The 13,181-nt window shown below is 38.9% G+C and overlaps 1 protein-coding gene across 1 annotated transcript in view; it reads right to left on the reverse strand.

Annotated features, from left to right (window-relative positions):
- Positions 1 to 13,181, reverse strand: part of CRYBG1 (crystallin beta-gamma domain containing 1) — a 96,116-nt gene that overhangs the window by 58,164 nt on the left and 24,771 nt on the right. Inside the window, exon 2 of the mRNA XM_085056236.1 lies at positions 6,778 to 6,907. Coding sequence (XP_084912362.1) covers positions 6,778 to 6,907 — 130 coding nt within the window. The remainder of the gene's footprint in view (positions 1 to 6,777; positions 6,908 to 13,181) is intronic.

Raw genomic sequence — 13,181 nt, forward strand, 5'->3', positions numbered from 1 at the left:
CAAACACTGTGGACAAGTAATTTAATACACAGTGGCTTCTTGGAGCACAAGTGTTTGTGGGAGACATCACTGTGACTTAAATTGTCAGCATTTAAATTCTGCCACAGTTCTGCATTTCCTGGCTTACCTAATGATTTCAGTACTATCTAAATTCTGATTTTTTCTTAATGGTTATGATGGTGTTGTGTTTTTAATGATGAACTGCATATTTATAAACCAAATAAATCTGAAAAAATACTTTCTATTAATTATCTCATACTATTGCAAAACAGAGCATGACTCAGAGCTAAACATCTTAAAAATCTCTAAACTTTTAAGGGACAGAGCAAATTAGTTTTTTTTTTTAAGTGTATATATGCTTTGTCAACCCTGTAAGAAATGCTGGCATGGCTAGGACAAAACGAAGCATTCTTTTTCCCTTCCCACATTTCTCCACCCTACTCAACTGGTTTGGTGTGAAAATGTGATTACTTCTCCCCCATGAATATCAAAGTAAAGACTTCAGTGTTCTTCTCCTATTAACATCACTTTCTTGCCCAAATCGTGTCATGGTTGCAGCTCAAGAATAGGAACAAATTGCGTAGAAGGATGAAAGGGAAAAAACCCCAACTTAGATAAACTATTATAGCATTCTCATGTTTTCCTAGACATTTTAAACCATAATAAGGAATTACTGTGCTGGTCAGCACAATAGCATCCTATTAAAAGCCACACAGACAATGAATAATGTAGCTGTTCTGAGTTTTGTCAAAGAATTCTCATGTGATCCACGCTTCACCACAGCTGGTTTTTTCCATTCTCTCTATATAGTGTCTTCTTCAACTCTCACAAATACATCAGGACAGCAATCCCAAAGCCATGGCTTATGAATAACATCCCCCCAAAATCCTCCAGTTCATATCTACACTTAAATATACACCCATGCATACATACCTGTATATGTTTATATATAAAAATGTAAATAAAATTACTGCACATGTTTTAGCCTATAAAATATTTATTGCTATATTTTTGATTGATTTAAAAAAAAGAAATTTATTTATCCAAATTTTCCACAGATTAGTGTACTAGAGGTACATCACATGTAGGTAACTCTCACAGGCAGATCTGGCTATACAAAGAACTTAAAAGTTATACTCTAAATTTAAAACATGGGAGGCTACTGTCTTCTCTGTAGGAATGATAATGGGGAGCAACAGGATTAAAAAGTAGTCCTAGCAGAGTGAGCACAAATATGAATACTTAAAAAGGGAGTGAGTGAGAGGTTTTTGTGGGGATTACCAAGGGGGAATTCCTAGTAGAAAAAAAAAAAAAAAAAAAAAGAATGAAAAGGAGGGAAAAAGGAAAGGAAAATTATTCAACTGGTTAAGCCTGGGAGGAAGGTGGAAAGCATGACCACTATTTCAGGGAAACAAGTTACACTTGGGGAAGGATGATGTCTGGAGCCACCACAGAGTAGCAAACGACCTGTCTGCACTGAACATGCACTCTTGGTGAGGTGTACAACCACCCCAAGTGGCCCTTGCTGTATTTCCCACACGAGGAATAACAGTAACTTTACCCGGTAAGGAACAGAATAGTTATACTGAAGAAGAGGAAAAATAAGTTGAGTGTAAGTGTAGTTAAGCAGATAGAAACTCTGGCAAGAATCCAGACATCCAGCACAGCACTGAACTGGCTTTTTTCCTGGTTTTTTCCAGGTAGTACAATAAAAATTAGTCCTGCTGCAACATTTAATTAGCTGGGCAGATATAACCTATTCCAAACAGTCGAGAGAGGATCCATCTAGACAGTAAAAGAAAATAAAACCAAAACCAAGGAGAAACCCAGCCCCCTGTCTCACCTAGGCCTCTCTTAGGTGACTGCCTTGCTATAACTCCCCTTCACCTCAAAAGTAAAAAAAAAATGCTTCTGTGTCATATAATTTCCCCTCCTTTTGCCCCTTCAGTCTTCACACAAGGCAGGTTTGTACTCTCCTGAAATTGTGGGGGGTGGTTTCTCTTCTGAGAAAACCAACACCAGCAAAAATTCTCATCCCCTACATGACTCATTTTGTAGGACCTCAGCTACAAGTTTTGTTTAGCTTTCTGATTCCAAGCTGGAGAAGGATGCCTTCTCTTCTTTTGGTCTCAAATTCAGTGGGTAACCACTGAAAGGCTTTATCTATTAAAAATTGGGGTGAACCTTAAGGCAACGACTTGTTCTCTTTTGGACAGGTTTCTCTCACCTATCCACAAACTGATAATTTTGTTGTCTGTAACTCTGGAAAGTGACTCACCTGGTTTCTCACTTGGTATAGAAGTTTATCAAATGACAGTATAAAACTCTTTGTTTCTAAAATTTAAACATCACTCTGCGAGGTAATTTAGTAACCTGGTGGATCCCAAATAGACTTTAGGTTTTGTTATTTCTCAAGAAAATAAACCACTCTAAGAAGAAGTAGTATGAGGACTTGGGCTGGATGTCATGCTAACATTTCTCTCAGCAGACAGAAATTAAAGAGGCAGATGAGGAATCCTAACATGAAAATATCTTAGACCTTGATGAACAATCATCTTGGAAGATGAACTAAAAGAGCAGGAGGAATTAGGGATCTGCATATCTGCTGTCTCAGGAATATGGCAAAGGCAGCGATAGAATAAACTCATTTAATCCAGTAACTTGACACAGAATCAAAATGGGCTTCCATAGCCACACCTGGGTGTTGGAAGTACTCCACCCAGTTTCCTTCTATGAATATTCATGTCATAGAACTGAATCTTTGTGTGAAAGGCAGTGGCTGTCTTCAGGTAGCAAGTAGGTGTGAGAACTCTTATCTAGATGGAGAATCCTGAGAAACCTTTAGACAGGTACCTGGTTATAAGTCTGAAAATATGACTAATCAACACCTGAATGTAAGAGCAGAAACAGCATTAGAGCACACAGATGTGACTTAGAAAAAAATGTTGAAGCCTAAGTATTTCACATGGAATTTTAAAGTCTAGATTTTTGTGATCATTATTCCTAATGCACAGGAAATATATAAATAATTAAGCATTAAGAACTTTATTTTCATTCACTCATTTTACTATCAGCAGAAGCCAATCTAAATTTGAAATCGTTCTCTAGGGGAATAAATGCCTTTCAGCTTAACTATACAGAAACCTATCAGCTTAACACCTGTTTGCCTTTAACTGTATAATTTAAGGTCATTTGAGTTTGCTGTGGCACCGGTAGGACTCCTTCACCCTTGGTGTTAGTATTTTGTCACTATTGAAGCTGTACGACTGCAAAATACACATTTTATTTGTGATTTGGTTCTCAAACTGAATTATTATTTATCCAAGGACAATGGAATGAGCCAAACACTCAGGAAGTTGTTTCTTCATTCACAGTGAGAAGACTGGCCACACTGTTTCATTAATTAAACAGTCTAAAAGACATGAAAAAAAGATAAAATCATGTCCACAGCTGTCTACTTCATACAGTACAGGCTATATGACAGCTCAAAGAATCCTCAAGGTGAATCCATGCAGACATTCTAAATATAAACAGGAATCTAATAAAGCTATTTCCCCTTCATTTGCAAACAAACTCAAGGATACCAAATACTCCTATTTAGCTTTAATTAGCAAAACTGGATTGTGAAAATGTAACCAGTGATGTAATGCTTTATTTGGGAAAAGGAATAAGCTGAGTTTTAGAATCTAAAAATAGTGTATTTTGTGGGTCTGACATCTAGAAATTATTTCAGGAGGCTTTTTAATATCTAATAATGTGTTATCAAACATCTATTTGCCAAAATACCAAAAGAGAAACTGCTAATTCTGGTTTTAATAAAACAAATGTTTCACACATTAAATAGTACAGGACCAGAAAAATCAAGAATCACACAGAATCACAGAATATTCTGAGTTAGAAGGGACCCACAAGGATAATCAAGTCCAACTTTTAAATGAATGGCCTATAAGGGGATCAAACCCAAAAATGAAACGTATACTCAGATTTGTATGGTTTTTAATTTCTCATAGATCCAGTTACATCCTGTGACTTAATAAACATATACTATTTATATTTTGATAACAGCACTCCACAGTCTCTCTTTCATTGTTACATAGCTGACATTTTGGGTCATTCTAACCAGAAACTTACAATAAACAAAATTATAAATTCCAGATGGCCTTGTAAAGGGCAAAAAAATGAAAATCTTTGTACAGAACCAGAAGTACATCTGAAACAACATCAGAAATTTGGTGAGAAAGCAATATTGTTATAGAAGGATGCCGCTCTTTTCCTAAGAAAATGATGTAGTGGAAGGAAAATATTTTTGCCTTATAATTTGGGCAACACATTATTTACTCACCGAGTAATACTATAAAGCAAGTGATCTTAAAATTTTTTTAATATCCTGCTGTTTTACCATCACAATTTATGGAAGTCAAACAAAAAGAAAGAGAAACAAAGTTGCACTATACATCAAGAACAGTTGCTGTGAAGTAGAGGAAGAGGTAAAACGAAGATTTGTTAATCCTGGAAGAAGATGAAAAGGGGAAAACAGGGTATATTACGATAGAAGTTTATTATAGACTAGCTTTTTGGGTGGAGAGAAGTTGTGTTTTTTGATCACGCAAGGGAAGCATCCAAAAGGACAGAACCTGATGGCTTTAATTACTTCTTGGAATTAATTTTTTTTCTGTTGGAAAATAAATACAAGAAGGAGACAGTCCAACAAGTTCTTGGAATATGCTGGGGACAGCTTTTTCTTCAGAAGGTAAAGAAAACCATTAAGGGAGTGGCTATTTTAGATCTTCTGCTGACTAGCAGGGCATGAACTGACAGAGAGCGGAAGGCAATCTAGGTGAAAGTGAACTCCATCATTTAATAATCACTACCACAAAAAGAAAAGGGACAGAAGCAAAACAAAATTACTTTTTTCCCCCCAGAAAACAAATTTTACAAGCTCCAGAGACTGATAAGCAAGGTTTCTTAGGAAGACTAATTCATAAAAGAATGTAGGAGAGCTTGTCTGTTTTAGTCATTGCTGGAGTCAGCTCTTAATTACCCAAGGTAAAGGGAAAAACAAGAATTAGGCAAAAGCAGAGGATAAAACAAATTAGTCTGGGTACATTATTCTGCAAGACTCTACTCAGTACATTTATCTTTGAAAGGCTTATGAAGAGATTTCCATAGAAAGAACAGTAACAAAGAGGAGCCTGATGCAAACAGCTTATGTTTTGTAATGCACCGTTTTCTACCACTCTCCCACAAGAAATGCTGAGGGAAGGCAGAGCTTCCTTAAATCCCAATCCCCATAAACCATCTGTCACCAGTAGGTGACTGTTATTACACACATTAGCAGATTACCCAAATACAAAAGAAACTGCTGAATTCACACATACACACACACTTCCCCACAGGCAATTTCCTCGATTTTTATGATTTATCTAACAATCAGACCTTTGTGTTCTACATCAGAGTATAAAATTATGTGGCCTGGTCTCATGCACTTTCAGAGGCTTCATTTAGAAGGTTGTAAACATTCTTGGTACAAATGGATTGGTTCCAGGTTAGAGAAATGACAACCCGATAGTTTAATTTAGCTGTAAGTACGAACAAATTATTCCAAAAGAAGGACTAAATGCCAGCTCAGTGCTCACTAAGTAACAACTGAATCCTGCTATTTTTCCACTGAAAAATACCAAACCTCTACTTGCTTTTCTAGAAGTCCTTGCAAGGAGCAAATATACAAGTCCATCCAAGACAGCAGTAGGGTGAACAGCAACTTTTTTTCATGGAAAGCCAGTTCCCCAGCTAACTCTACTAAACAGAATGTCATCCTAGCACAGTAATGTGCCATTTTGCTGTTTCGTGAAGAACTGAGACCTTTTTGTAGGATGTTTCAACAGTATCAATAGAACTAAGATGCTAAATGAGACCAAAAGGGGTCTTTTGGTCTTTGTTTGGGGTTTGTGTTATTTGTGTATTCAGCTAAAGACCAATGAGTCTTTTCCAAGTGAAGAAATTAGTAGATGAGATTTTCTGGTTTGAGAAGACTAGACAATAAATGTATCTGTTTTAAAGACACAATATTTTAAGCCTTCATCAAATATATTCAGATGAATATTAGTTCCACAACCAAGACGAAAGCAACTTTTTCAATTACTGGCCTGCTGAGTACTCTTCTTAATGTGGAAAAACAGTATTTCTCTCTCCATGGAAAGATTACAATAAAGACAAGAATGGCATTGCACAACTTTGTCTGCAATCTGAAATTAAGTTCTCACATTAGAACAGGAGTAATTAGCATTTTCCCTGCCTTGCTTCCATGCAGTAATACTGCTGCCAAGCAAATGAGTAACACTGCATGAGCTAAATGAACACTAGAAACAAGCATGTAGACATTCCTTCTTCTCTGGGAAAAAACTTACAGAGAAAACAGAATGGGTTAAGTGAGAAACTGTAAAAGTGTAGGTGCTGTTCCTGTATTATTTTGGGTTATATATTTTTTATGAACAAAAGGAAAAAGCCATGTGGTTTGTGGGAGCATGTGGAAGATCTCCTCAAGCCATTTTCTTTGTTGTCTCTTCATGACAGATATAGTCATTACGTACCTTCCTTACTTCCGTACAGGAGATTAATTGAAAAATTTTCCAGTACTTCATACACAGGTCTTTTAAAGGAAGATTACAATAATACCTTGTGTTATTATACCTGTTTTCAGAATAGCCATCTTTATGACATATGTGTGTTTGTGTACATATATGCTTATATAAACACATGTATTTAGTCTTCTCTTACCTTTCTAAGTGCTGCTGGTAATGAGGCAGTAGACATTGATATCGCTGGAAGAGCGTAAGAGTGGGGACAGATTACTGAGAGTGTTTGGTTCTCCTGCACAGTGTAGCGTCTGCCCGACACATCATAGTACCTGGAAGGAGAGGAAACATTCTTCAGTTCATTTCATCCAAGCAAAATAAAGCCTGAGTTAGTATTCGCTGTATTTCTGACAAAACACTAAGATGTTTTCTCCTGTTGTAGTGATTCCAGGCTCTGGCACTTCTAAGGTTTATTGCTTTATTTTAGCTAAACTACTTGCTCCTCTTACTAGACATTAATTTATCCCATCTGCTTTAGCTCTCTGAAGCTAACCTGTCAGCTTTTTCCTGATAATAAAACAACCAAAATCCAAATACAATACTCAGCAGGATAACCACATCAGAGCCACAAGGCAGAAAAATTAGTCGTCTTATTTCCTGCCACTCCACCTCTTCAGAGACAGCAGATTACAACATTTGGAGTTTATAGTTCCACATTACATCACATGTTCCATTCACTTTCCTCCTGGAAGGTGTCTCAGTAAAGAATCAGTTGAATTCTCAGAACAGTCATTTATAGGGAAGAGGGTGTCACAATAAAAGTGTATACAATCTTTAAAACTATACATTTAGCAAGTCAGCTGTAAAATTTAAGGAACCTAATTTTGCTTCTGTTTATTCTGATGTGTAAATTTTTAAATTCTGAATCCAAAGAATGTGAGAAAGTTCATTTAGTCTTCTCCCAAGAGTGAAATTAAATAGTAAAAACTGACCAATTTATAAAATCTCTTTCATTTCATTGTCTGAAAAATTGAAGTAGCAAGAATCCTGAATTCTCTGAAGATACAGTTTCATTAAAAGGGTGATAAATATAACAGTTTATATATTCTTGTTCTTTAGATGATTCAACAGTTGGTTAAAATTCAGCTTTTTAAAAATTGCTTGCATTTTGATATTTTTATTTCAAAATTGGACTGAATTTTTCACAGGATCATAGGATAATTCAGTCTGGAAGTGACCCCAGGAGGTCTCTGGTCCAATGACCTACCTGAAGAGGGGTCAACTATGGGATCACACCAGGCTGCTCAGAGCTTTTTTTTTAACCAATTCTTGAAAATACGCAAGGACAGAGACATCACAACCTCTCTGGACAACAGTGAAAATGTTTTCTCCTACATCCAATTGGAATCTCTATCAACTTTCCACTGTTGTTTCATCTTCCCACCATGCACCACTGTGAAAAGTCTGGGCTCATCTCCATCACCCCCAAAGTCACCTCCTCTCCAAAATAAAATGAGCCCAAATTCTCCACCCTCTCTTCACAGGGCAAGTGGAGCCTCACAGTCAACCACCATACTGGTGGCCATCTGATAAACTCATCCCAGTTAGAAACACTGAGAGATCTTCAGGCAGAGAAAATACCCCCATCTAATATCTTGCTTTCAGGGAAAAGAAAAAGTCTCAAAATGTTCTTGTTTTGTTATGTCCTTAAAATATGCTTATTTTCCATTTTGGTTGGAACAAAACTCCCTTTTTCCCACAAGCTTCTTTTCCAGACTCATCATATTGTCCCAAACCCAGCTCTGTTTGTCCAGCTTTATTTGCAAATCCAGTTTTATAACTGACTTTCATATAGGGTTTTCAAAGAGTAAATAAGTGAGCAGAAAAGCCTCAGGCATATTTATAAAGTTGTTCAGTTTATTGCATAATTGTGGTGAAAATGTTTTGACATTTTAACACATATCCCAATAAAGATGTACAATTATTTTGTTTATTTACCTATTTCTGAGGAAGAAACTGCATCACTCTTAATAGCTGGTTACCCTCCCCAGGACATAGCTGACTTTGAGCTGTCCATCTTGATTTTCATGTTCTGCCTCCACCAATAGAGCTTGCTTTTGGGGTGGTTCCACACACATTGCATATGTGAGAATTCAAAAGTCCCATTAAAAAGCTGCTCAGGTAGTGCTGAAAGATGCTGTGGCACCCTAACCTGTCTAAGGTCGATACTGCTGAAGGGAGGAACAGTCGGCTGGGGACTCTCAGCTCTGTGACTCAGAGCAACGGAACAAGTGACATGGTATGGGCAGGAGACCAGGAAGGTACTTGGCTGAAGTCTGGATGAGAAGTCAGGGTAAGGAGGAGGAAAATAATGGCCCACCAAGGGAAGCGGATGGAAGGGCCCTCAACTGTTGAGGTGACACTGACACTCTGCAAGAGGCCACCATTTGAAATGGTGCTGGTGGGCTGGCGACAAGCATCTGCTCCCCAAGTGATATCCAGTGAACATGTGTCACAAAATAAAATGCCACCAATCCTCTCTAAAGGACACAATTTCACAGCAAAAACTGGAGCTGACAGAAGCAGCCTGGGAGGTTTCAACCCAAAGATGTCGCACTGGAAAACAACCAGTTCCAGATTTCCAAACAGGTGTGAATAGATACTCTTTGAATTTCTTCACCGTTTGAGGTCTATCCTCCCAACAATCTGCTGACGAGCTGAGCTCACCAGAGCCTCTGAGAAGTTTTACTTTATGGCACTGGGCAGTTTTCCAGGGAAATGCTGCAGTACGCTTCCCGCCCGAAGGCATGGGCACGCACACAAGCTCCTAAGGGCAAGACAGGCTGTGAAGGCACAGGGCTGCACCTCCTCTGTCCTGACTGCCCAGCCAAATTCTCTCCTTCCAGCCCAGATGCAGAGCAGCTCACCCCAACACATGGCAGAGGAACTCACTGTGGGGCAAGGGCGGGTGGGGGGACAGTCACCATAGAGAAACTGAGGCACTGTCAACCCACACCCTAGCTTTTCTCACCCAGGCGTGTTTGTGTAACCATACCCACTTGCTCAGAGCCCCGAGGCTCCGGGGGGGAGAAGGTGCTTGCAACATGCTGAGCATGTTATGAAACCCTCCTAGACATTTTGCTCAGCAGTAACTACAACAGCCCCACGTTACCTACACAGTTTCTAGCATAAATCCAAACCATAACCCCACACCTGCTGTCATGAAGAAAATTAACTCTCTACCAGCCAAAACCAGCACACATGTTTTATAGAGTTTTTAGTTAAAATAAAATCTAATTTTGCAGTGAAGCAAAGGAAGAGCAAAGGAGGCCTTGGAAATGATCAAGCTTTTGGAGAGAGCACGAGACACAAAAAGGAGGAAGGAGAAGTTTTGTAGGTGCATACATCTTCTCTTTACCTGATTTAGTGTAGAAAAGGAAACCATCAGATGAGAACTGACCTGGCAGTGCTCTCTTTATGCTGCAGACCCCACAGTTCAGCCCCATCACTCTTACCTGTGCATGCCTAAATCCTTAGTAGCAACACAATGTTATCTTATTAACTGTCTTAATATTGACTTAAAATATGACAATTACAAATAATTTTGAAGGGAACTAGCCTGCAGACAAAAATATACAAAAACAATGATAGGACCAACAAACAAATAAGTCACTAACAAAAAGAAGAAAAGAATGGGCTGCCACACATTTTAAACCAACAATGTTTACTAAATTAGCATCCTTATAAATTTTACAGACATGGCTTCCCTCATAATACATCATATTCAGCCCTGAGATCCATCTCCCATCTGCTATTTTTCAGAACAGTCTTTAGTCTGTATCAAGTAGATGGTTGTTGCCTATTAATTCCCACTTTTCAATCAACACAGTATGAGATCACTTTTTAAGAGAGACATGTATGAGCAAGAGCAACTTGATTAAAACAGAAAGATATTTTGTTTGTTTATTCAGATACTCTACCCAGTCTTCCCCCACCCACAGCACATCAGCACTTGAATTTTTCCCTGGGAGCAGAAAATATCAATTTGATCAGCAAAATGCCTGACTAAATATTTACTGCAAAACACAGAACAATATGAAGAGCAGTGAGGGGCATTTCCCTGGTTCATCCAGCACCTCAGTGCTCATGACTTTACCTCCCTGCTTCACTCCCTGGTCCTGGTGCCTTTGTCAGCCACACCACACATGCATCACTGTGTGCCTGGACTCTCTTCCCTCTGAGGAAAAGCCAAGGCGCAGCTCTGTGGATGGACTGCCCTAAGGATGTCACAGCAAGGATGGGCCTAGACCAATAGTGGCTTCTCCTGCCCTCCACCATCCCAACCAGCCTCCTGTCCTCAGACAGCCTCTGTGCGCCCCACACCACACAGCATACAGCATACCTTTGCCATAATGCTATAAGAACACCAGTCTTGCAGGCAGCAAAGCAGCCTTCACATTTCTACAGACACTTTGAACTGAAGCCACAAAAATATAATTATGATCTTAGAGCCATGGGGGCATCGGACCCAGGTCAAGTGTTTGGTGGCACAAACACAAACAGTTCACTCCAGAGGCAAAAGAGGTGTGGATACATCTACAAGGATCACTCCTTGGGGCAGATCCTTTAGCAGTGTAGACTATTTGAACCAAGGGTTCTTTAATTGTGCATTATTTGAGTTGTTGTTGTTATAGTCTTAATATATTTTAAGCATTTCAAACAGCCTGCTCTGGGCTGAAGTTTTCCATACAAAGCTACTGCTTGTTATTCTTTCTGTCATCTTTTCCACAAAACCAGTATGTGGACTCCCTGAACAGTCTGCAGCAAGCTACTTACCACATTTATATTGCCTCTTCCCACTGCCTCAGCAGTCCCATTTCTGTGTCCCTGGTTATAAAAGAGACGAGCCAACTTCAGACCTTACACAAAGTGGTTGCTACACTGGGGCACCTCTTGCACATACCTACCTACTCACACAGAGTTTCAAGGAGTGAAAATTGGAGCAGACACACGTCTTCGAAGGGACATGTGCTTGGGGGACATGTATTACATGACCCTCTGTTGTGGGAGTGACAGGATGTGAGTGTGACTTTCATAGGGAAACCGAGCATTTCAAACTTCTCCCCGGCCTTGGGACTGATGAATGGCTCTGAGCTCCTCCGTGGGCATGGCACTAAGCGGCAGGGAGCCACTCACCCTCTTGTGCCAGCACCCTGCCATCTAATGGCCAGGCTTTAGATTCACAGGTGAATCAAGTTTTAGGTTTCTGCCTCCACCGTTCTAGATCCTAGAGATAGAAAAGTCAGTTTAAACTACCTTAGGTCACATCTTGTCAGCACAGAATTATTCCTACTGGCTTACTTCGAGGTGTTTTGTAATACATTTTAATAACAGGGTTAATATCTCACCTAAAAGTACCCTTTGTTATAGTTACTCCACTCTGCCTTACTAATTCAGCCTAAATAATTCCTTCCTTTGTTTGGCAAATTCACACCATTTAAATACATGCGAGCTTCAGCTGTATCTCTCACTCAACCATTATTTAGCATCATCTTCCCTTTTGTAAAGGAATTCCCATGTTCTCCTCTCTGTTTCTTTCTGACAAGACCTCTCTGGCAAAGATGTGTCCAGAGTTGGACACAATGTCGCTGCTCCACTCACAAAAAACCACAAAGAGCAGGTCTGCTGCCTTGTTGCTTTGTTCCACGATACATTTTGCTCACACAAAAACTGAACAGAGCTTTTCTGAGCCACTCTAATACCACAAACTTGTCATACTTGTTGTCCACTTCCATTCCTACACGTATTTGTTTTTTTTTCTTCTACCGCCTTCCCAGTACAATATATTAATTTCAGGTTATTAAATGTATTTGTTTGCATTTGGCAGTTTGTTGAAGCTCTGAGCAACTGCTCATGAGATTAAATGGCTCCAAGCTTCTGGCTTTCCTGAACTTCAAACAGCATGCAGCTGGAAATACTACAGTCATTAGGCCTTCAAAACATGTTTTTCTGAGTGCTAACACAGACACACAGTGCTGCTCTGCAGCCAAATCTATAATACAGTGAATCCAAGCAGCTTCTGGTTTCTTATTCCAAGTAATCCTCTTCCATTTTACAAAATCAAAAAGACCCTCTGTCATAGAAATTACTGCAGTTATTAATTATGTTTAAAGTTAAGTTCTTTAGCACCTCTCTTAATTAGGAGAAAAACCTAATTAAACCCAATAAAGATGCTTCAGAAAGATGGATTATAAAATCCAACAAGAAAATTGTATTATAAGGTTATCTCCTAAATAATCTGGAAATTTAGAGAATAATGGGGTTAACTGCCCAGAAACCCTGCCATTACACAGCTAGTTAAAATATTCATGAATAATAGCACAGAGCTTGATCTATACCAGGTTTGTTCCAGATGCTCATCACCCTTCCACTCTTTTGCCTCTTGATATCCTCAACTATGGAATTAACTGTAATAGATTAATTTTTTTATCTTGCTGTTGTCTTAAGTATCTTTGCAGCAACTCCACTTTTTCTGTTTTTATATCTACAAACCAGAAAATTATCATTTTGTATTGATGTCACTATGAGGAGACACGTCATAAATTT

Source organism: Lichenostomus cassidix, chromosome 3 (genome assembly GCF_008360975.1).
Source record: "Lichenostomus cassidix isolate B80296 chromosome 3, HeHo_3.0, whole genome shotgun sequence".
NCBI lineage: Eukaryota > Metazoa > Chordata > Aves > Passeriformes > Meliphagidae > Lichenostomus > Lichenostomus cassidix.